This window comes from Hemiscyllium ocellatum, chromosome 11 (genome assembly GCF_020745735.1).
Source record: "Hemiscyllium ocellatum isolate sHemOce1 chromosome 11, sHemOce1.pat.X.cur, whole genome shotgun sequence".
Classification (NCBI taxonomy): domain Eukaryota; kingdom Metazoa; phylum Chordata; class Chondrichthyes; order Orectolobiformes; family Hemiscylliidae; genus Hemiscyllium; species Hemiscyllium ocellatum.
Genome location: NC_083411.1, coordinates 58677594 through 58702400, shown reverse-complemented (window position 1 = coordinate 58702400; position 24807 = coordinate 58677594). Strand labels below are relative to the sequence as shown.

The 24807-nt window shown below is 40.1% G+C and overlaps 1 protein-coding gene across 1 annotated transcript in view; it reads right to left on the bottom strand.

Annotated features, from left to right (window-relative positions):
* Positions 1–5269: 5269 nt before the first annotated feature.
* The window catches only part of LOC132820020 (FERM and PDZ domain-containing protein 1-like), a 43950-nt gene continuing 24412 nt past the window's right edge, over positions 5270–24807 (bottom strand). Inside the window, 10 exon segments of the mRNA XM_060831947.1 lie at positions 5270–5324; positions 5326–6610; positions 7006–7575; positions 8322–9095; positions 13673–13811; positions 15868–16050; positions 16143–16238; positions 19778–19904; positions 22259–22395; positions 24458–24577. Coding sequence (XP_060687930.1) covers positions 5270–5324; positions 5326–6610; positions 7006–7575; positions 8322–9095; positions 13673–13811; positions 15868–16050; positions 16143–16238; positions 19778–19904; positions 22259–22395; positions 24458–24577 — 3486 coding nt within the window.

Here is a 24807-nt window from a genome sequence, read left to right as displayed (position 1 = left end):
AGTCCTCCGAAGAAACAGATCCATGCTATCACTGCTCATGTCAGTATCTTTCATGCCCCCAAGAATCTATCCTAGGTGTCCTCCTGTTTCACATTGATATGCTGCTTCTTAACCACATTATTATAAAAAAGATATATTGTCAACACTTAACTCTACCTAACCACAATCTCTCTTGACTGCTGCACTGTTGCTAATTAATGATCTGTCTGATTTTCAAGATTGGGAGAAAGTGAGGACTGCAGATGCTGGTGATCAGAGTCAAAGAGTCTGGAGCAGAAAAAGCACAGTCTGTCAGGCAGCATCCTAATGAAGGGCTTTTGCCTAAAATGTCATTTCCCCTGCTTCTCAGATACTGCCTGACTGTTTTTCCAGCCCCACACTTTTTGACTCTGATTTTCAAGAGCAGAAATTTTCGCCAGTTAAATATTGAGAAAACTGATGTGCCATTCCAAACTCTGTTCACTAGCTATGGTTCATCTCTCTCCCTCTTTCTCTCTAGCAACTATTTGAGACCAAAACAGATTGTTTGCAACTTTGACCTCATATTTGACCCCAAGAAGAGCTTTCAACCACATACTCATGCATTGCTCAGACCATCTTTTTCCAAAGATCCAATTTTATCCGCTACAGTTAATCTGCTGCTGAAAAAGGCAGAGTTTTGAGAGTACTCAGCGGCCCCAGAGTTCTTTGCAAGTGGTAAGGCAAAATGAACAAAAGAAGCAATCAAAACTAAAACTGGATATATAGATTGTACAAACACTGCATTAATGACAATGCTTGTAAGAAAGCTATAGTGCACATTAAATGCCAACACGGTGACAAAGTTACAAATAGCTACCTCCTCACCATGTGCAATTCACAAAAAGAGAAGCTAAGAATAATTGACAGTGCTAATGTATAGTCCTGCATGATATGAATTGGGGGTCAGTTTAGCTCAGTTGGCTGGATGGTTGGCTTGCGATGCAAGGTGATGCCAACAGCAGGAGTTTGTTTCCTGCAATATACAAGTAATCTGTGATCACTGGTAACACATTTTAAAGCTGAAAATGTGTTGCTGGAAAAGCGCAGCAGGTCAGGCAGCATCCAAGGAACAGGAGATTCGACGTTTCGGGCATAAGCCCTTCTTCAGGATATGTGTAAGTTTATTTCAAAGGTGTGGCCATTGTCATTTCCAGCTGTAATTTCACTAACTTTATGTAGAAGTCTGTGAATAAGACTTAGTATGAATTCATACTAATCAATATCGTAAGCTTAAAGGATTATTCCTTGTCCCTTATAATGATCTTATTGATTTGCTTTATATCTCTCTCTGAGGGTTGATTTGCTTACTGGGCTGGATGACTAGTATCTGGGGTAGAATAAAATGAACAATGGACATTCAAATCCTGCACATAAAGGATTGAATTTTTGCTTTGCTATGCTTAATGCAGACAAGTATCCTTCAAATTGTATAACCACATGGAACTTTGCAACAGACAGACATGTCTGTGGTCCCCATAGATTATGCCTAAAATCACAGTTCTTTTTAATAATAATAAATACATGTTAATTAAGAGTCATAAAATCATTTAGCATGGAAACAGACCTTTTGGTACAAATCATTCATGCCGACCAAGTTTCTCAAACTAAACTAGTGCCACTTGCCTGTGTTTGGCCCCTATCCCTCAATCATGTGTATGTCCAATGTTGTTTAAATTTTGTAACTGTGCCTGTATCTACCACTTCCTCTGGCAGTACATTCTACATATGACCCTCAAGTCCCTTTTAAATCTTTCTCCTCTCACCTTTTGAATTCCCCCACTCTTGTTAGATTATAAAGATCAAGTTGCGTTTTAAATCACCTGTGGTGAAATTTCTTGCTACTGTAATAGCATGAGCTAATCACGTCACTTATGCAGGCGATCATCATACGTGTTTCCTGTAAATATCAATGTCAATGTGGTCTGTAAATATCCCTACAGAAATCCTCAAATAGCAGAAACAATGTTTTCAGTCATTTTCTGGAATGAATATGGCTTTTTAACCACATGTTGAGACTCTCCTCTTCCCAAACCCATGGAAATTGACCATCAATGATTAGTGAGGAAATGACTGTGAGTAGGACACTGGAGGGTTCCCAGGCGGAAGATGAGGCGCTCTTCCTCCAACCGTCGTGTTGTTATGGTCTGGCGATGGAGGAGTCCAAGGATCTGCATGTCTTCGGTGGAGTGGGTATGAGAGTTAAAGTGTTGAGCCACTGGGTGGTTGGGTTGGTTGGTCCGGGTGTCCCAGAGGTGTTCCCTGAAGCGTTCTGCAAGCAGGCGGCCTGTCTCCCCAATATTGAGGAGTGCATCGTCGATCACGTCTGGGGGAATCTGCGGTCCTTGAAGAAGGAGGCCATCTGGGCTGTACGGTATTGGAACTGGTCCTCCTGGGAGCAGATGCGGCGGAGACGAAGAAATTGGGAATATGGGATGGAGTTTTTACAGGGGGCAGGGTGGGAGGAGGTATAGTCCAGGTAGCTGTGGGAGTCATTCGGTTTATAGTAGATGTCTGTGTTGAGTTGGTCGCCCGAGATAGAAATGGAAAGGTCTAGGAAGGGGAGGGAGGAGTCTGAGACAGTCCAGGTGAATTTGAGGTCGGGATGGAAGGTGTTAACCTACTGTTAGTTCTTGGATTATGCCACTCTCCAGTGATAGGTCACTGAAAAAATGCAACTTCCAGCTTAGGAGCAAAGATCAGTTTATGTGAATTATAGCTGAAAGAGAAAATAAAATGTTTGAAAGTATGACTTTCTCTGTACATACAAGGTTGTTTGAGTTTTGAACCATTAAAAGAAAAAACAAGGAAAATTTTCTGATTTAAAGCTGTCTTGGGCATCCATTATCACAAAGGTGATTCCTTAAACCAACACTCCCCATCCAGGGACTGATAATTGTAGGGAAACTGTAGACCCAGAATTGCAAGCGACAATTTTCAATACCTTAGTTTTAATGATGGGCAAATTGTTAGCCTCAGTATAACATAATTGTGTTCAAGAGCTCTTTCGGTGCTGTGCATCAAGAAATTAGTCCCAGACCATGTGTATAATTACAAAGAAACTTAGAATTTTTATAGTCTTGTATGTGACAAATAATGGCTTCTATCTTGATATAATCAGCATTGGCATGTCAAAAGAATTGGTGAGGTGATAATTTAAGTTTTTCTGTTGTTATAAACCACTGAGAGAATTAATGATCTTTTGCAGCATTGCCCATTTAAGCTCTGTATCCTAAAATCCTAGCCTCTTTCGATTCAGATAGAAATTACACAAATATATCAACTAGCTAAGAATGCCTTTCTTGTAAACCCAGCAAGTGATAGATACTGCAACCTGCCTCCCGCCATCCTGAGGAAATCCAATGATCACTATTTAACACTGTAATGTGGAAATAGAATTCTTTAATACCATATATTTTCTATTGCAACAAACAATGTCAAATTCAAAGAGTGAAACATTCTACAGCTTAAAGTATCTAATGCTAATATCAAACAACAGAACGTGAGCTAGATGCTAAAGGAAAATTCTTATATTTCTATTACTTTTCACTGCCTACTTTATCTACAGTCTCAAGGCAGCACCTTCTTACCTCAGCATGCACACGCACACGCATATACATACACACACACACACACACACACACACACACACACACACACACATACGCACATGCACTCATGCACAGACACACGTGGGCAGACATAATATTTTCATTTCGAGAGCTCTCTGGAGGAGATTGCTTATTTGGTATCAACTCATATCAAATTATATGGAATTTTGTAGCATGGCCTGGTCCTCTGGAAACACGATGGGAAGCCCCTGAAATCTTCAGATTCCCAACAGTCAATGGAATGAATTCAGACCTCAGTTTCAGTTCGAAAGGGCAGCATTAAAATGCTGTCTATATGATGCATGTAGAAGTCTGAAGAATCAGCAGAGTACTACATTACCATAGAAAGAGGACATGTCTTGCATCAGTTCTGATTGTTGTAGTGGTTCTGTTCGCCGAGCTGGAAGTTTTTGTTGCAAACGTTTCGTCCCCTGGCTAGGAGACATCATCAGTGCTCTGGAGCCTCCTGCGAAGCGCTTCTTTGATGTTTCTTCCGGCATTTATAGTGGTCTGTCCTTGCCGCTTCCGGGTGTCAGTTTCAGCTGTCCGATGTGTTTGTTGATGGAGTTTGTGGATGAATGCCATGCCTCTAGGAATTCCCTGGCTGTTCTCTGTCTGGCTTGCCCTATGATAATAGTGTTTTCCCAGTCGAATTCATGTTGCTTGTTGTCTGAGTGTGTGGCTACTAGGGATAATTATACAAGGTATTCGCCAAAAACGGATACCCGCGCAACTTTATCAACAGATGCCTAAGAGATAGACCATGGAACGAGGACATGCCACAACCAAAAGGACTAACCACACTACCATACATCAGGAGTGTTTCAGAACTGACAGCCAGACTACTGCAACCCCTAGGACTCATAACGGCACACAAACCAACAGCCACGCTCAGACAACAACTTACTAGAACAAAGGAGCCAATACCCAACATGAGCAAAACTAATGTAGTTTATAAAATACCATGCAAGGACTGCACAAAACACTATATAGGACAAACAGGAAGACAGCTAACAATCCGCGTACATGAACACCAACTAGCCACGAAACGACACGACCAGCTATCCCTTGTAGCTACACACTCAGACAACAAGCAACATGAATTCGACTGGGAAAATACTACTATCATAGGGCAAGCCAGACAGAGAACAGCCAGGGAATTCCTAGAGGCATGGCATTCATCCACAAACTCCATCAACAAACACATCGACCTGGACCCAATATACTAACCACTACAGCGGACAGCTGAAACTGACACCCGGAAGCGGCAAGGACAGACCACTATAAATGCTGGAAGAAACATCAAAGAAGTGCTTCGCAGGAGGCTCCAGAGCACTGATGATGTCTCCTAGCCAGGAGACGAAACGTTTGCAACAAAAACTTCCAGCTCGGCGAACAGAACCACTGCAACAAGCACCCGAGCTACAAATCTTCGCACAAACTTTGAGTTCTGATTGTTATTAGTCATATGGCCAATGCCAATCAAAGTGTCATATTGTAGTGCGCATGTTTTTCCAGGGGATGAGTTTAGTGCAGATCATGTACTTGTCACACAATTCTACATCTTTCTTTAAATTGTTCTAATAATATTCTCTCATGGCCCAAACTTTACAAACACTGTTTTGTGTTTCAGGGGTATATTATTTGAATGACTGCGTCAGGCAGAAAACATCAGCAGTCAGTGCATTACACTTGAGCCAGGAGTTTCATTCTTAAGTCATCACACTTCCTGCTGCATGCATCCTGAGAGATTTTCACAAAGGTTTTATAAGTCAAAGAAACGTCTTTTAAGTTATTGACCACTTCGGCATGACGTTCTGCGCAATGCATGCAGGTCGTGAACTGGAGACATGTTGCTGTTAGCTGTATGAGGGCCTGGAAACTTTCAGAAACTCCCAGGAGCATCTCCACAGGAGCCTGGTCTACTTTAATGCCCTTCTGGCCAGCAGACATCAGTTTTCCACTTTCAATATATAATTTCTCCTTTATTGATGAAGTAAGTATTGCACATTCTTCCTCAATATGACTTTCTCTGGGGAATTCTTTCAGCACATTGAGTAGCTCCATGATATTGTTCCGTATCAGATGGAACCCATTCGGCATGCTATATCTTTCAGCCTTGAATTGTGACAGAATGGAGCCTTCAAGCTTTGGTGTAAGATCAGTTTTAGGAAAATCAAAGGAGCAACTGGTAAGCATGAATTTCTCACTTTGCCCAGTAAATGTGGTGAGGTATTGAGAGAGGTGGTTTTCTGAATCAGGTGGGGTGGTCTTTGGTGAACACTGCCGTATGGAATATGCTAAATCTTTGCTTTCGTCATTAACATCAGTACCCTGTGCTCGAAAACGATTCCCATGTACTATCTTACAGCTACACGTGTCCTTATCACTTATTGGGAGCTGTTCATCTATTTCCTTATCCAAGTCAGTTGTGAGGATAGCTTGAACTCTGGAGTCAACATTCAAACTGTGTTTATTTTTTATTTGTTGGAGACAGCTCAGTTTGGTGGAGGGACATTCATTTTGCTGAGTTGCAGTTGCAGATTCCTGAATGGTTGAGTTGTCTACTTCATAAAGCTGCCTTGGTGTATTTGTCAGTGAAGATATTTCCTGAGGAAGGTTTCTATCTTGAGGGCAAATTATCGATGTACTGATCTCAGTTATACTTGCCTCAGTCTGGTTAGAGATCTGTTCTGTTTTTGATAAGTCATCTTTCGAGCTGTCTTCTGCAGGCTCCGTGTTGCACTCAGAAATGTTAAGGGACCTCACTGCGCAAGTTTCAATCTTTGGTTCTAAGTGTGGTGATTTTAAATGTTTAAACATGCCGAATGTCTTAAAGGAGACTCGGTTTAAATTCAGACGTAACCTGGATATGTCAAGGGAGTAAGCATCTTTGCTTTTTTTGTCTGTCTTAGATGAGTTCCTCCTGCTGGAGATTTCCTCTTCCAGAACTGAGTTTTCTGTCAGTGCTGTCAGATCTTCTGTAGACACCATAGAATACATCCGTGAAGTTATAGTGCCATCATCATTTTGGTAACATGATCTTCTTCTTTGACTATTTTTAACCACTTCTTCAGAGATGAACATATTTTCCTTGGAGTTTACTTGATATAAAGTTTGCCTGAATGCAGTTCCACTTTGATCCTTGTTCATCTACTGAGCATGTTCATCTCCCATTTCTAGGACTGTGTTGTTTTTGACAATTGCTTCACCTTGCCCTTTGTCTTTCATGCCTATTGTGTTTGTTGTTCATCAGTGCAAGACACAGTGGTAACATTATGCATCTCATCTTCTGTTAGATTCTGTGAGTATGCATGAGCAAGCTCTAGAATTACTCCTGAAGGACTTGAACACTCCTCCACATTGGTGCAGTCACCTCCAGGCAGCTGAGCTTTAAGAGAAATGTTTAATTTTTCTCCTGCTGTAGTCTCTGTATGAGAAGCACATTCCTCTCTCATGCCTGAATCACATGGGTAACGTCTGACTGAAACTGGAGTAATGACTGGTATTGTTTCTGTGACTGACTTTGTTTCCATGGTATCTGGCACCATTTCCATTAAATCTGATTGGACCTTTTCATTGGCACAGGTGGAAATGGATGTTAATGGACCAATAGGCTTAGTTTCCAACAAGGCAGGTTCATTTTCGATACTTGTCAAAGAAGAAAGAGTATTCCATCGATGCATTTTTGTCTTAACATGTTTCTTTTCATTACAACGCATACGATCTCCATGTTTGTTTGAATGACTCTGCAATTGAACAGCTTTTACATCATATACGTCATCAGGTGCAAAATGTCTTTTTCCTGTGGTTGTGTATTTTATTTCTTCTGGTTTACCTTTGATGCATTCAACAGTTTTGATGTCCAGTCCTGTGCCAAAAAGACTTGGACTTATCTGCACATTTTGTTTTGCTTCAATCCCCTTAATTTTAGCAGACTCCAACTCTACCAAGAAAACAAAAGAAAATATTTAATTTGTTGACATATTGTTTATCCTTTCTCCAAACATCAAACAACAGTGACTATTCTGCTAGTTAACAGAGCAGTTTAATTTTCATCTACATGACTCTTAGCATATACATGTAATCACTGGCCTCTATTGTTAATTGATTTTCAACCTGTATTGAAATAAGTTCTTGAATATACCAATAGAGCTATACAAAGAAGAACTGCCCTATCTTAAATAAAATGAATTGAATATTGGATAAGGAGCAAAACCTCAAGTTTCTATCTTCCTTTCTATTTTATGATCAGCGTATCAAATGTATTTTTTGTACTGGAGTTGCCCCTTGAAATGATTTATTCCAGTGATTCTAGGGGCACATTAGGGTGAATTTTTATAAGTGGATTTTTCAATAGAACAAGGATTCATTGGTTAAATGCTTGTGCCCTTGCCAGTATTGTGCCTCAATGGGAAGATATACCAAAATCACAAATGTACTCTTGTTCTGCAACCATACCATCACTGGAACTCAGTACCTGTTCCTCATGTGTCATCACTAGTCAGGTATATAAAGGTGCATTGGTAACATGTAATAAGTGAATTAAAATAAACACAGAATATATTTTAATTATTCATCATTCTTAAGTATGTTTGAAAATCTGTTCAAATATATTTTGGATTTCATTTAATTTGTTGTATGGGGTAAATGGAAGCAAGTGGAAACCTGATTGTCATCTATCAGACCTACCTGCTTCAGTTCCTCTGAATTTGATGTCACCTGAACCTTCCACATGAGTAACCTTTTCAGCTGCATCGAAAAATTCGTCAGGGGGAGGAGCCAGAATCGGGATAGTGAGGACCTCACTGTATAAGTCCCCATCAATAGCAGGTGGTAACTCAGTGAGCAGGCCATGACTTGTCAAATTCCAAGACTTGTCCCCTTCTGCATAACTGTCGTCCTCGTTCCTGGGGCACTGGTTGCAAACTTCTGCAGTGCATGGGTTCTCACTTTGGCTGAGGTCAGGAATAGAGCAAACCACCTTTGTAAAACATGCAAAGCATTTAGAAAGGGTCGAAGTAGAGGCTAAGGAGTCTGTTGAAGGTTGTTCAAAACTGTCTTTCAATTCCATGGTACAGTGCTTCTTTGTAACTGGCTCACCATCACTCTCTTCAGTGTTAGAATCTTTGTCATCATCTTCAGAAATCTCACCATGTGAGTGTGGAGCTGAAGTCTCCGTTTGCAGTTCATCCATAGAGTCAGCAGAACAGCTTCTATCACAAAAGTGTCCTCCCTGACATGTTGCTTCATCATTCAGATCAGACACATCCCCTGTGCTGCAACTGGTCTCTTCCTGGATATTCTCCCGTAAGCAGTCACTGTCTGTAGCCTCACTTTCCGAGTTCTCAATGTCCTCATTTTCTTCAGTCAGAGGCCCTATGAATCCATTTCTCAATTTGTGGATATCTATAGACTCAATGTCTGATGATGACTCTGAATCACTTAATCTTTGGGCCTCGTCACCTGCACAGTCAAAAAAGTTACATCTAAGGTCAGATGAAAGAACCATCTAATATTTCTTTAAAAACTGAATTCTGCCATCTTAAAATGCCCTCCTGGAAATTAGGAATGGGCAATAAATGACATCCCATTAATGAATTACAAAAAATTATAAAAACTTCAATGATTAACTTCTATGCTCTTCCTTTCTGTTTAAGTTATTTATTTTGCTTGAAAATGTTTGTTTGGATAAGTTTCTTCACAAAAACAGGATATCCCGTCTGCAAGGAGTTAGTTGAAGGAAATACCTGGGGTGGAGCCTTTAACTGTTAAAGTTTCAATATTGAAGTCATACCAATTGTACGTGTTCATTCAGCTTCAGGACACCACTCAAATACAGTGCCAGGCTATTACTCATGATTTAAAAGGAAAAGTAGTAACTTTTACAGTAAATAAAATTTGATATCCTATTTCTTGATCAATATTTCTGATTGAGACATTCCTTGAATAAGCTTTCAACACTTTCTAGATCCTACGGATACATATGATAAAATGTAAGTTCCTACATTCTGGAATTTTAACAAGACCTATCAGCAACTGAAACTCACCTAACTGGCATAAAGTCAGAGTGAGCAATGCCATTGGAAAATGTGAGTTGTGTCTCAACTGTGATTCACTCATCTCTCTCAGATCGCTGCTACTGATATCATTCTGAGAGGGAAACGTGTTTAAACTGACATGAGTTTATTTTCTATCATAACTTCATTGCAAAGAGTCACTGTCTGAAAGTGATGCCAATAATCACAAACCTCGCTAGTGCTCCACAGAACTGATCAGTCTAATGGAAGGATTGTCTTGGACATGAAAATTGTTACCATCCCTTAGGTACAACACCCACAGGAGCTGAACAGTCCGTTAACCTCGATTTCTAATAATCTACACACATCTCATAGGGTCTGAGAGAAGAGTCCTCCTGTCCTTTACACTGTGTTTTTTCATACATTAATTCATGTGATGAGGGCATTGCTGGATGACCAACATTTATTGCCCATCCCCAATTGCCCTTGAGAGGATGGTGGGTGAGCTGCCTTTTATCTTTACTGACTGTGTGGATGATATGTCATAGCAGGAAATGTACACTGAGAAAAGGAACTGAGCCTTTACGTCCAGGAAATTGACTGAACGGAAAGCGAAGAGAAGAGGTAGGGCTTTATAACTATGTAAGCACATCCTACTTGGGAACAGATGTGAGTCACTTGGACAATAAAGTCTTCTCTGCCAATCAATACAATCATAATTAATCTATTTGTGCTTTAAATTCCATTTCCCCACTTCCATGTGGTAACCTTTCATTCTCCTGCTTAACAAATATTTATAAGGCAAAATACTCTTGCCTTAAAAAGGATTTAATGACCGCAGCCCCCAACAACCATCTGAAAGAAAAACACTTATGAAGATTAGATTACTTACAGTGTGGAAACAGGCCCTTCGGCCCAACAAGTCCACACCGACCCGCCGAAGCACAACCCACCCCTACATTTACCCGTTATCTAACACTACGGACAATTTAGCATGGCCAATTCACCTGGCCCGCACATCTTTGGACTGTGGGAGGAAACCGAAGCACCCGGAGGAAACTCACACAGGCACGGGGAGAACGTGCAAACTCCACACAGTCAGTCGCCTGAGTCGGGAATTGAACCCGGGTCTCAGGCGCTGTGAGACAGCAGTGCTAACCACTGTGCCACCGTGCCGCCCACTCATCTCTGCTCTAAAAGATTGTATTCTTTTAAAAACTGTGACCTCTAATTTTTGATTCACCCACAAGAGGACAGGCCATTTCCATTTCCAACTTGTCAAGGATTGCACTTCTAAACTCCAAAGGAAACAAGGCAGTCTGCCCAACCTTTTCTCATAAGACAACTTGCACATTCCAGGTATCAATCTCAGAAAGCTCCTCTGAACTGTTTTAAAAACATTTATGGTCTTCCTTAATCGAGAAGACCAAAACTACATGAAATATTAGAGCTGTACTGTCATCAATTCCCTGGATAATTGAAGCAAAATACCTTTATGTTTACATTCCATTAGCCTTCATAATTATGTGCTGCACATGCAAACTAACATTTTGTGAATCATGCACTATCACATATAGATATCTCTGCTCCTTGAAATGGTGCAGTTGTTCTTACTTTAAGTAATACTCTGCTTTATTTTTATTCTGCTTGCAAACTAAATAATTTTTCCACATTATACTACATTGGCCTAACTTTTGGGCGGGGAAAAACAATGACTGCAGATGCTGGAAACCAGATTCTAGATTAGAGTGGTGCTGGAAAAGCGCAGCAGTTCAGGCGGCATCTGAGGAGCAGGAAAATCGATGTTTCGAGCAAAAGCCCTTCATCAGGCTTTTGCTCGAAACGTCGATTTTCCTGCTCCTCGGATGCTGCCTGAACTGCTGTGATTTTCCAGCACCACTCCAATCTAGAATCTAATTTTTGGGCGCTCATTCAATTGATTGACACCCATCTGAAAACTCCTTATGTCCTCTTCACAACATACGTCCTCGCCCATCTTTAAGTCATCTGCAAGTTTAGCTGCCATGGCTTTCCTCCCCATTTCTAAATCATTGTTCTCAATGCTGAGGCCCCAACACAGATTCTTCTGGGACTCATCATCCTGCCAATCAGAAAGAGAGCTTTTTCAAACACATTCTCTCTTTCTGTCAGCCAGTCAATCTTCTAGATATTTTTAATTAACCTGCTCAGTGATGTTATTACACATCTCTGGAGCAGATGTGACTTGAACCCAGCCAATCTTCTATCAATTCAAATATGTTAATATTTGGGTCCTATTTGGTGCAATAATCTTTTATGTGGCACATCAAATCCCACTGAAAACCCAAGTATAGTATCTCTACAGGTTCCATTATCCAAAGCATAGGCTAACACTTCAAAGATTGACACAAATTGATTAAGCACGATTTCCCTTTCACAGAATAATGCTGATTCTTCCCAAATAGCTAGAGTTGCGTCCAGCTATGAGCTCCTCAATAATGATTCTGACACCTACCCTGTGACAAGTCAATTGTTTCCTCTTTCCCTCCCTTCTTGAATAATGACATAACATTTGCTACACTTCAGTCCAATAGAACCTTATCCAAATCTATGAAACTTTGGAAAATCAACATCAATGCTTCGACTTTCACATTGGTCCCTCTGTTTAAGGACCCAGGATGAAGTCCAAATGGGCCTGAAAGCCTGTCAGCCCAGAGGTCTACCTGTTGGCTTCATCACACTTCCCTCTTAATTGTAATTTCACCAGGTTTCTCTCTCCCTTTGATTTACAGCTATTACTAGAGTGTTTTTGTATTTTCTATAGTGAAGACAGAAGCAAATATTTGTTTAATTCAACTGCCATTTATTTATTATATATTAATTTCTCCCCATTCTCACTATCAGGAGGACCACTCACCTTACTTAATCTTTTCCTTTCTAAATACTAGTAAAAACACATTATCTGTTCTTCCTTTTCTAGTTAGCATCCTCTCATACTCTAATTTCTTTCCCTTGATTCATCTTTTTGTCATTCTGTGCCATTCCTTATCTTCTGTCCAATATCTGATCTGCTAATCATATTATACTTCTTCCTTAATCTCAGTACCTTCCTTAAATTCTTAAGTTGGCCATAGATGGTTTGTTCTTCCTTTGCAACTTCTTTTTTACAGTAGGAATATATTTACTCTTAAATATACCTATTTTGAAATATCCCTTAAATATCTAACCTTTACTTCTATATCAGTCTGTTCCTGAACTTAGTGTCCCAGTTCATCTTAGGTGTGCAGTTTTCGAGCATACATAATTGCCCTTTTTAAATTATAAAATACTAGTCTCAGACCCACTCATCTCCCTTTAAAACTGGATAGGAGATTCAATCTACCTAGAGATGCCTTTTCTCTGTGGCCAATAATTAATCTTGTCACGTTGCACTACACCAAGTCTGGTACAACAGACCAAGATGCCAGGAGAAACCCCTTCCCTTTTTTCCAAATAGTAGACAGAATTATCTAAGCTTTCCCAAGTCTTAATGTTCAGCATCCAGTCAGTGAGAGAGTCTTCAAGTGTTACTTGAAACTGCAACTTTCACACAGGATGTAAAGGTTGCCACTTAACAAAAGCTGACATTAATCAAGAATTCAATCAGTATTCAGAACATCCTTGTCGGATTTGGAATGTTAACAAATGGCAGAGAAAACATAGTTCTGCCTGGGGGTAGTGACAATAGAAACAAAATTCACATTTGGAAGTTTGCTTTCAAAGATCAAAGAAAACTTACAGCCCAGCAACAGGCCCTTCGGCCCTCTAAGCCTGAGCCGATCCAAATCCGCTGTCTAAATCTATCGCCCAATTCCTAAGCATCTATATCCCTCTGCTCCCCACCTACTCATACATCTGTCCAGATGCACCTTAAATTAATCTACCGTGCCTGTCTCTACTACCTCTGCATTCAAGGCATCTATCACTCTCTGTGTTTCTTGGGCAAAAGTATGGCAGGAATAAAACTGGGATTCTTATTTTAAAAAGAAACGACTAATGTATTACCTTCTTCAGTTGTCTGACTTTGATAGTTGCCAGGCCAGATGAATATGGAGTCTGTTGAGTTCACATATAGCCTATGATATCCAGCAATCAAACACACAAGGTCTTTAGCATGACGAGTTTCCAGTACCAACGTCAGAGACTGTAAATAAAAACAGAGTCAGTAATTAAACTTTTCCACTAACAGACCTAACCTGAAAATGATATCAGCTCACTCATTTTAAAGATTTTGTTCAGCATTAGCTTCCTTGAATTTGCTGGGTGCAGTGTCTTCCCTCATTTGTTTTCCTTCATCTATAGCATGAAAATGTTGTACAATGCTGAAATTGCGAGTTGATAAGTGAGGGCAACAGGGAATCTGAGATCTGGGCAAATACTGGATAAAACAATCTATTTCTTTAACCACGAAATTCAAGGATTGAGAAAGAAGCAGGGACAATAGAGCAGGCAGGCAAATGAGTCAAATTGGGCTCAGAAAGAGAAACAAAGAATAAGAAAAATTGTTTGGATACAGACAAAAAAAAGAGAGAAAGGAGAAGTGAAAGCAAATGTAAAACGTTTCAAATTTCTAACAACATTTATTACAATTAGGAATAATATCTGGGGTTTGATTTATTCCTCTTCTGAATGGGAGAGGTGGATTGTATTATGAAAACCTAAACTTCATCATTAAAAATGTCTTGGTGTTGTCAAGTACTAACTATTGCCAACTTCCCGAACAGAAACTTTGCATTTATATAGCATATTTCAGAGCCACTAGACATCACTTTACAAACACAGATTACTTTTCAGATACAGTCACTGTTCCAATGTAGGAGTGGGATGAGTTCAATTAATCATTAATATTTAAATGCAACAATTTCTTGTAACTTTCAGGCAAATATGTCACAGAAAAATGGGGCGCATTCAAGAAGGAAATATGGAGAGTACAGGGCCACCGTGTTCCAATAAAAGAAGGGGTGGGAGCATTAAATCCTGTGAGCACTGGATATCTAAGGATACACAGCAATGGATTTAGAGAATAAAGAGATACTTATGGCAGATATCCAGGACTGAAAACAGCTGAAATCCTAGAGGAGTACTGAATGTTCAAGAGGGAACTTAAAATGGAGAATAGGAGACCAAAATTGGTGACATGAAGGGATACTAACAATTAAAATAGAAGGAAATCCTAAACTGGTTTACAGTTAGAGTAAAAGAGTCGTGCCATTGGGACCACAGAGTAAGGCAGGGAGTCAGAGGATGTAGGTAGGATTCCAAAAGAACACTTTCAGACAGTACTCACTTGTGAAATGGACAATATGCATACAGAAATCAGGGAGAAGGTCTGTGATACAATTAAATAAATTATCATTGACAGAGAGAGCTCTGAGTGGTCTGGCTTAGAATTCGATAAATGTCCAGGGCTGGATGAAGTATATTCCAGGTTGGTGAGTGAGGCAAGGGGCGAAATCAGGGACGTTGCAATAATTTTCTATACCTGTCTGGCCCAGGAGAAGAGTCAGAGGACTTGAGGACAGCCAATGTAGTACTGTTATTCAAAAAGGAGCAAAGGATAAACCAGGAGCTAGAAGCCAGTCAGTCTAACCTCGTGCTGGAGAAATTGCTTGAATGATTCAGAGGAACAGAATTAATTTGTAATTGGAGAGGCAGGAATTATGACTCGAAGAGCCTGCCTTCCACTGATCTGCAGTGGCCTAGTCACTGCTGCCTTTGGAAATTACTCCGGTGTCAGCAGATTAGTGTCACTGGCATTCTGGGAAAACAGGCAAGATGGGCTGGCAGAGAGGCAGAAATCCCACCTTTCCTTGGTAAATGTCCTTAGTACCTCCTCCCTTTCCTTCACTTCACTTTCTGGGCTTGATCAGATTGGCCTGGCCTGGCTGGAAATATGCAGAGACCTCCCTAGCTCAGGGCCGAGTTAAATTGCAGTCAGGTCTCTTGATGTTGGGATCATGGACGTGCCAGTGCGGCTACGTACTAAAGCCATCTGCTGTCTGATTGACAGTGAGCAAAGGTAAGAGTCACCCGCAAGTAACTTCATTGCAAAACATTAGCAAACTGAGGATAGGAATAATTGCTGAACAAATGTTACTGCAGCACAGGTCACAGCAGCAAGGATTTGACCAGACAACACCCGTATCAGAAAATGTACTAAGTCCTTGTTCAAGCAAGCAGTTAGCATCAATAGCCTTTACCTTCACATCCACCAGGTAGATGTTCACCACGCTGATCTTCTCATACTCAAAAGTCAATTCCAACTTCTGGATGTTGTTGAAGTCTGTTAACTGGTTTATAATATTGAGTTTGCTGTTAACAACTTCGCTGATACCATATTTGGCTCCGACCAACAATGTGATAAATGATTCGCTGTCCTGCAGCTGAAGAAGTTGCATTTCATTAGAAATTTATTAAAGATGACAAAAAAGTCTAGTTTAAAAAAATGAGCCAGTTTCTGTTTCTCCCTACGTACCAGAAGGGTTGCGTTAAAGGTTTTCCCTCCATATGCTCGAAGATCACTCAGTATGTTCAGGTAATTCAGCCGGACTTGTGCCGTGGATATCAGTTGCTTCAAACAGAATGAGTGTATTTTAATATACTGGCATGAAAAGTTATTTTAATGAAAAGATGTCCCCAACAGCGTTGCACATGTGGCAACATTGATCAAAAATGGTCAAAGACTTTCAACGGAAAATAATGGGAATCCCGCCTGGAAGTTTCCAACTAGTGATTCAGTACAATGACAGAAAACACCTATCAGCAAATCAGGTTATGCATTGGCAGCAGGTATGGCCTTGTGGTTACATCCTCTTTAAACTCAATCTTGCATGTTTATAAAGACCCTACAATAACTCTCTCCTTCAATGCATATACCATGATTTTCAGCATTTCCTTCCCAGACATAATTATAGTTCTAAATTTTCAGATGTCTATTTAATTTGCCATCTTCACATTTTGATTCCATGACTTCATTATTTAACAAATTAATCCAGTTGAGTTTATTACCATAAAACAACAAGGCACACTTCCTCTGATTTGAAAGAAATTAATGGAAAATCCATGTGATGAATACATTTTATCTTTTATCTTTGCTGCATGGATTTAAATAACTGCTTTACAAAAAAAAAGAGTTTTAATATCAAATAATCGATGTATATTCATGAAGCTCAATTTATCAAAGATATTCTTTATATTGTGAACAATTGGTTTTCCTCCCTAAAATGTAATGTCCTGAACGTCTGCAGTTAACGCTGGGGATCACAAAGTGGCTGATAGATAATGATGAGCAATTTCAGGGGCTGATCAACTTTAATCTTTCATACACAAAAATATTGAAATGCTTAACTGGGCTTACAATATGAGAAGCTTTAATTAAAACTTATGACCTAATTATAAAATATGCAGCTTTGAAACTGCATTTCCCAAAAAAGCAATTTTGTTTAAAGCACTCTTTACAAACAAGCTTCAACTTAATAGTGCTGGTTACAGTGGAATTTCCTACATCACTTCACAGCTGAGTAGGAGGATGTCTAAAGAGAGGCAGAAGCAGTGGAGGAAAATACACAACTGAAGTCTCTTATTGAGGAATACAGCAGCAGAAAAGGCAAACACATGATGAGGTTAAAAGGATATGGACTTGTCGGTCAAGGAGGAAAAGTTTCCTAGAGATGTATGAGACCATAGAGGGATTGTAAAAGTGTTATTAAAATGCAGTATATGGATAAAAAAATTGAAGGGTGATTCAAGATAAAGGATAATTCTGCACTGGTGCTAAGATTAACTTGAAGCACTTAGGATGAGAGGCACTTTACAGGCACGCATTAATGATTGGCTGACTGATAGAGGAGGTGATAGTCTAGTGCTGTTATTGCTGTTTTGTTAATCCAGAGACCCAGATAATGCCCTGTGAACTGTTTGAATCCTGCCATGGAAAATGGTGAAATTTTAATTCAGTAAATATCTGGAATTAAAGAGTCTAGTGATGATCATAAATCTATTGCCAATTGTTGGGAAAACTTCATTAATGTTCTTCAGGGACAAAGTTGCCATCCTTTGATTGAGATGTGAGATATTCCACAAAGAGAATTAAACAAGATTCCATGGTAAGTACAGTAGTGGCCAATATTTACCACTCAGCCAACATTTTATCAAGGTACCTTGGTTAGTTATCGTGTTGTTGTTTGTGGGAGCCTGTCTTGTGGAAATTGTTTGCTAGGATTCCTGTCCTATAACAATGACAACATTTCAAAACAGGGTCACTTGGTCTGAAGTATTTGTGACTTCTTTTGTGAAAAAGTATATTGTTAGGTACACGTCTTTCATTCCTTTAAATAGGCCTCAATGATCTTGGGTTAAGGGATAAAAGTTCAGTGTTTGCCCTTCAGATGATGGCCATTAACTCAGGCTGGATTTAAGGTGGAGACAAATGGAGAAAATAGCGAGTTTAAAAAGAATTGTGATCCTTGGACACAATGAAGCTTAATTTCAATACAGTGCAGAACAGGCCCTTCGGCCCTTGATGAAGCTTGATTACAAGAGGGGCAGACCAGTATGTGTCATCTGCCGGTTTTATGGGGTTTTTGTCTCTGGGTATGACAGGGCTTCATTGTGATGCCCTCTACAGTTGAATACAGCAATCATTCACGACCAGGTTCCCATATGAGGAAAGGCCACTTGGACAAATCACCAAGGAATGAATAATGGCAGCAAAACCAAACACTCGGAATGAGCTAACAGCATCAGGAGATGGAAACATAGAAAGCAGCAAAAGTTCGTTTTCTCCTCCTTTAATACTTCACGAATACAGATTTGATCTGGAATGTCACTCAGACACATATTTAAGAGGCTTTAATAAGTAACAAATAAATATTTCACTGATTCTTAGAAGGCAAAGAACATTCACACTTTACACCGCCCTGCTTTAGCAACAGTATTAAAGTGTAAAGGGAAATATTTTCCCTTCAATATAAAACTAGAAACTTTTGTACTTGGGATAATAACCTCTTCACATGTTCCTACATGTTTCAATGAAGTCACCTCTGACTCATCTAAACTCCTATACAGGTCCAGTTTAGTAAAGCCCCGCACCAATCACAATGCATTAATATCCTTCCATACATATGGTGATCAGTATTGTACACAGTGCAGTAAAAAGATTCCATAATCGTAATGTGTAAATGAACGATAATTATTTTGCTTGTTCTCTTAATTGAGAGCTATCGATTCTCTTGGACACAAGAAGAACTGTCCAAGTCTTTGAAATACTCCTGTGCTCTTGGATCAGTGGTTAGCACTGCTGCCTCACAGTGCCAGGGACCTGGAATCAATTCCAGCCTCGGGGCACTGTCCGTCTGGCGTTTGCATGTTCCCCCGTGTCTGCACGAGTTTCCTCCAGTTTCCTCCCACAATCTAAAGATGTGCAGGTTAGGTACATTGGCCACGCTAAATTGACTATATTATTCAGGGATGTGTAGGTTAGGTGCATTAATCAGGGGTACATATAGAGTCGTGGATAGGGGAATGGGTCAGGGTGGGTTACACTTCGGAGGGACAGTGTGGACTTGTTGGGCCAAATGGCCTGTTTCCACACTGGAGGGATTCTATTCTATGAAATCTCCGGAGAGCAGGAAGGGACCTTGGTTTAATGACTCATTCAACAGATGGCACCTTAAGCACTTCAGCATGCCCTCATTACTGCACTGCAACATCAACCAAGTTACTTGTTCTCAAGTCTCCAGAATTGGACCTGATCCACAATGTTTTGACCAAACGGCAAGTGCGCTACACATTGAGTCATGGTTTATGCAACAGCACAACTTTATAAAACAGCAAAACGACCAAGAAAGCTGTAAATCTGAAATAGATAGCTGAAAAAGTTGGAAATATTCAGCAAGTCAGGTAGCATGATTGGAGGGAGGAAAACAGTTAACATGGGGAATGCTTTGTCAGAACTGAGAGCACTTTGAGATGTAACAGTATTTAAACAAGGCATAAAAAAACTCAAGGGTATGTGCAGAAAGAGCATCTGTGATTGGGTGGAAAGCAGTAAAGATTGATTTTTTAAAAAAACTCACTTTTACCTTTGGATAGCCAGTTATAAAGAATTACCTTTTGTCCTGGTGCAATCAAACTATGATTGTTCTTAAGGTGATAGTTAATGGCCTTTCTGATATCTTTCTCTTTCATGTTGTCAAGTACAGTTGATGAGACAAAATTCTCAATTCCCCAATTCATCCTGAAAATAATAAGGTTGCATTTAAAACTATTTCACCTCAATCATAGAATTGTACAGTACAGAAAAAGGCTATTTCACCCATTGTGTCTGTACTGACTCCCAGAAGAGCTATGATATTTGTGACATTGGAAACTATCCCTCCAAACCACTTACCATTCTGACTTGGAAATCTATTGCCATTTCTTCAATGTCACTGGGTCAAAATCCTGCAATTCCAACTCTAGGGGCATTGTGGGTCAATCCACAGTACGTGGACTGCAGCAGTTCAAGATGGCAGCTCACCGCCACCTTCTCAAGGGCAACAAGGGATGAGCAAGAAAAGCTGGGCCAGCCAGCATCACCCATGATTTATGAGTGATTTTGTTTTAAAATCCCATGTTCAATTAATTAATAGTTGCAGCTTATGCACAATGAAGGTGGAGTTGGAACAAAGAACCCTACCTCATAGAGCCATCTGGTGATCTGAAGCTGCAACTACATTGTGACAGTTGCCATAGTGATTTCCAATACAGGGAGTGTCTGGTTTGCATATGGGTTCCATTCTGGAGTTTGTTCACAAGTTGGTTTGTACACATGGCAGCACACAATACAGGACAATGGAAAGCAGCTATTCATAAGTACAGGAAATGTTTGGATATCTGGTCGTTAAAGTTATGAACATGTAATGGAACACATTCATAAGTACAGTCAGTTCTGCTATAACGCTATTGTTCTGTTCTCGTGCAAACCTGTGTTATAAGAAAATCACGTAATAGCAGCACTATTTAAACTAATGGGGCCATGGTCGTGTTATACACAAAAGTTCACACTATAGAAACAGTGTCCCCAATTCGTCAATTATGTTATAGCGAATTCACATTAACAAAATGCACGCTTTAGCAGAATGATCTGTATGAGCATTCTTAAGTTGGACGTTTGTAAATCAGGGATCCCTGTATATGATTCAGAACCTTGGGACGACCCAAAGTGCTTTATTGCTAATAAAGTACTTTTAAAATATGGTCACGGTCATGATAAAAGAAACATTGCAGTTAATTTGTACACAGCAATAGCTGACACACAGCAATGTGAATTGAAAACCTGATTTTGATGAGCAATAAATATTGGCTAGAAATATTCAATGCATGTTGGATTTTTAAAAAAAATTCTTGTTTTCTCAGGAAGAATATACCAAATACTGCACTTCTGCTTCCTAGTTGTGAAACCTGAAAGGCTTCAGAAAAGATTTACAAGGACGTTGCCAGGGTTGGAGGGTATGAGTTATAGGGACAGGTTGAATAGGCTGGGGCTGATTTCCCTGGAGCGTCGGAGGCTGAGGGGTGACCTTATAGAGGTTTAGAAAATCATGAGGGGCACGGATTGGGTAAATGGACAAAGTGATTTCTCTGGGTGCAGGAGTCCAGAACCAAAGGGTGAGAGGGGAAATATTTGAAAGGGACCTGAGGGGAAACTTTTTCACACAAAGGGTGGTGCGTGTAGGGAATGAGCTGCCAGAGGAAGTGGTGGAGGCTGGTACAATTGCAACATTTAAAAGGGATCTGGAAGGGTATATCAAAAAGAAGAGTTTACAGTGATATGGGCCAAGTGCTGGCAAATGGGACTAGATTAAGTTAGGACATCGGGTCGGCATGGACGGGTTGGACCAAAGGTCCGTTTGCATGCTGTACATCTCTATGACTCTATCAGTGGACTGCTGTTACAGCTATTGAGGTCACACTGACAGGGTCTGGGAGTGAAAGGTGTCTGGGCCTGTTTTTGTGTCAGTAGAGATTGATGCTAAGTTGACTTCCATTCCTATCCCAATTTAAAATTGGGTCTGGATGAAATTTAAAGAATTACGAAGTGCCAAGGAGTTAGTCTTCAAGTAGAAGACTAAAAATAAGAATCTAAGATTAATTCCACTTAAAGGGGTAATTCTATGACATGTTAGTGAAGTAACTCATAACTGAGAAGTTCCTCTAGCCTGGAGTTTCACAAACACTGAGTGCTGTCAATGAGGAGTGTCCTTAATGAAGGGTCTAGTTGCTAAACTCATGCAAACAATGCCTCACTAACAGCAAGTTCCTCCAAACAAACGTCTCACTCGCTAGGAATCTTATTAACAAGGAAACTGACTAATAAAGAATCTCGTTAATAAGGAGTTTCAATAAAAGGAAGACTAGCTAATGAAGGATCACATTAATGGGAAGATTTGCCAATTAAGCAGCTCACTAAGAAAGTGTCTGACTGATGTGATGGCTTATGAAACAGGGGTCTTGCTATCAAGAAGTCCATATAGTGCTGTGCGAACATAGTGTGGTGTGAGGTGCAGCTGAAGCATTGCCCAGTTCAATCTGCCCAATGTATTGACTCACTCAATGTACTTCATGGAGACTTTCTCAGAATGGTTGGAGCTGAGGATGCATTCCTGAATTTGCAGTGCTGCGAGATGGATAGCAGTGCTGTATTTCATCTCCATCGCAAACCTCTCCAGCAGCACATCATTGCAACTCTGTAAAAGAGATTACTAAAGGCATCACACAGCAATCTAGAAAATATCCACACAAATTGCCACCACTTACAAATGCTTTCACAAAATTACAGAATAGAATAAAACTATGCAACAGAAAAATGCCCCTTGGTCCATCAAGTATGCGCTTGTCAAAAACCCCTTTTCCAGCACTTGGTCCATAGCTTTGTCTGTCTTGGCTTCGCAAGTGCATTGTGTTGCTGCTGGTTCTTTGAACGATCTGTCCAGTTAAACCAACACCCTAGTTCTTTCCTTGTAGCTCTACATATTTTCTTTACAACTACGTATCCAAAACTAATCAAAGGCTCTGTGGTACAGTGGCAATGTCCCTACCTTTGAGCTAGGAGTTTTGGCTGTAAGTCCCATCTGCTCCAGAGGTGTGTAAAAACACCTCTGAGCTCTGAAGGAGGGTGATCATTTAGTGGTACAACTGGACTCTTAATCCAGAGACCCAGGTAATGTTCTGGGGACCTGGGTTTGAATCCCACCATGGTAGATGCTGGAAACTGGAATTCAATAAAAATCTGGAATTAAAAGTCTAATGATAACAGTGAACCATTGTTGGTGAAAAACTCATCTAGGTCACGAACATTCCTTAGGGAAGGAGTCTGCCATCCTTACCGTCTGGCCTACATGTGACTCCAGACCCACAGCAATGTGGTTTGACTTTTAACTGCCATCTGGACAATTCGGAATGGGTAACAAATGTTAGCCTAGTCAGTGATGCCCTGATCCCTTGAATTAATTTCAAAAACAGGTTGAGCAGAAATTATCTACAAACACTAAACAAATCTTACTGTCAAACCTACATCCACCATTCTTTTTCAGGCAGTGAATTTCAGTTTATAACACACTGAATATAAACTTTCACCTCCTTTCTCATAAATTATTTTTCTGCTGCATGGAATTCTGAAATTCCTGCAGGATCTTCCAGAACCGAAAGTCATTGAAATCTACAGGACCTCTGAGAGGGAACATTGCTCATCTGCCCACTGTTCTTTGACCTTAAACCAGTGCCTTCAGGTTAGGAACCAAAGTGAAAATAATGAAAACAGTTTCTTTTCATTTACTCAGTCAAAGCCGCTTGTATTTATAGACACCCGTATTAAATCTCCCCTTAATTTTCTCTGCTCTGCAGAGAACCACCTCACTTTCTCTAGCTGCTACAAAACTCAAATTGCCAATCCCCACATGTCAACTATAATTTTAACCATGAATACAGAACATCTCACAAATACCGAAATTGCTGGATGTATGAAAATGAAGTCCATCTAGTTCACCATCTGCAATCTTGCTATGTTAATTGTACAATGATAATATTACTATTAACTAATCACGGTAATTCATCCCTAACTATTAATCTACAACAGATACAGACAGGTGTGCAAAACCACTGGAGGTGGGGATTTTGGCAGATCCAAAGTCACCCATTTCTCCTAGACCAGCCACACTTATCAAATGACATGTTTATATGATTTATCAAAAATTGCTATTGTCTGAAAGTAATCTATTTAATGTTTGTGTGAATCGCCCAAGCTGATTTACTCCATTCCCTTAGAGGTATGTTCCCCAATGTCCTCATCGAAATATTTTTAAAATTCATTTAGGGGATGAGGGTATCGCTGACCATATCCCTTAATTACCCAGAGGGTGGTTTCAGAGTCAACCACATTGCTGTGGGTCTGGGTCACATGTATGTAGTTTCCTTCCCTGAAGGATTTTAGTGAACTGGATGAGTTTTTCCTAACAATCCACATTTGACCCTTAATTCCAGATAATTCAAATTCCACCATCTGCAGTGGCAGGATTTGTTCTGAGGCTCCTAAAACATTAGCTGGGTCTCTGGATTAATAGTCCAGTGATATTAGCACAAGGTCATAATCTTCCCTAATGTACTTCAGCGTATTAGTTTTGAATATATTCCACTTTAAGCACAGAATACGTCCTCCGGCTTTATCGCTCTTGGGAAACAGAACCTTTTTTGGTGTGGTCAGTCATGATTGTGAGAAGGGGCTTACCATGATCCTTCATGTCAAATAGATACCTGTGAGTAGAGGTATTCAAAAGTAACTGGATCATCTTGTAAAAGTACAAGTGGATCTCTTGGCAGGAAACAAACCCTGAAGAGACACCTATAATCACGGGGCTCTCGCTTCTGGACCACCTGTGACAAGGTAGAAAACATTTATATCAGGAAATACCTTCTTATTGTCACACTGTGGAAATAATCAACAAAAAAATTTCTTTAAGCTTATGTTTTAACAAGAAGCATTTCGCACTGGGTGGTGTTGTGATACAGAGGAGGGGGGCTTCTCTGGATACATTTGTTGATATCAGCCCAGGCTTCCTTTTGTTAAATAGAGGCCCAATCCCCAAGTTCTTTAATTACTTGCA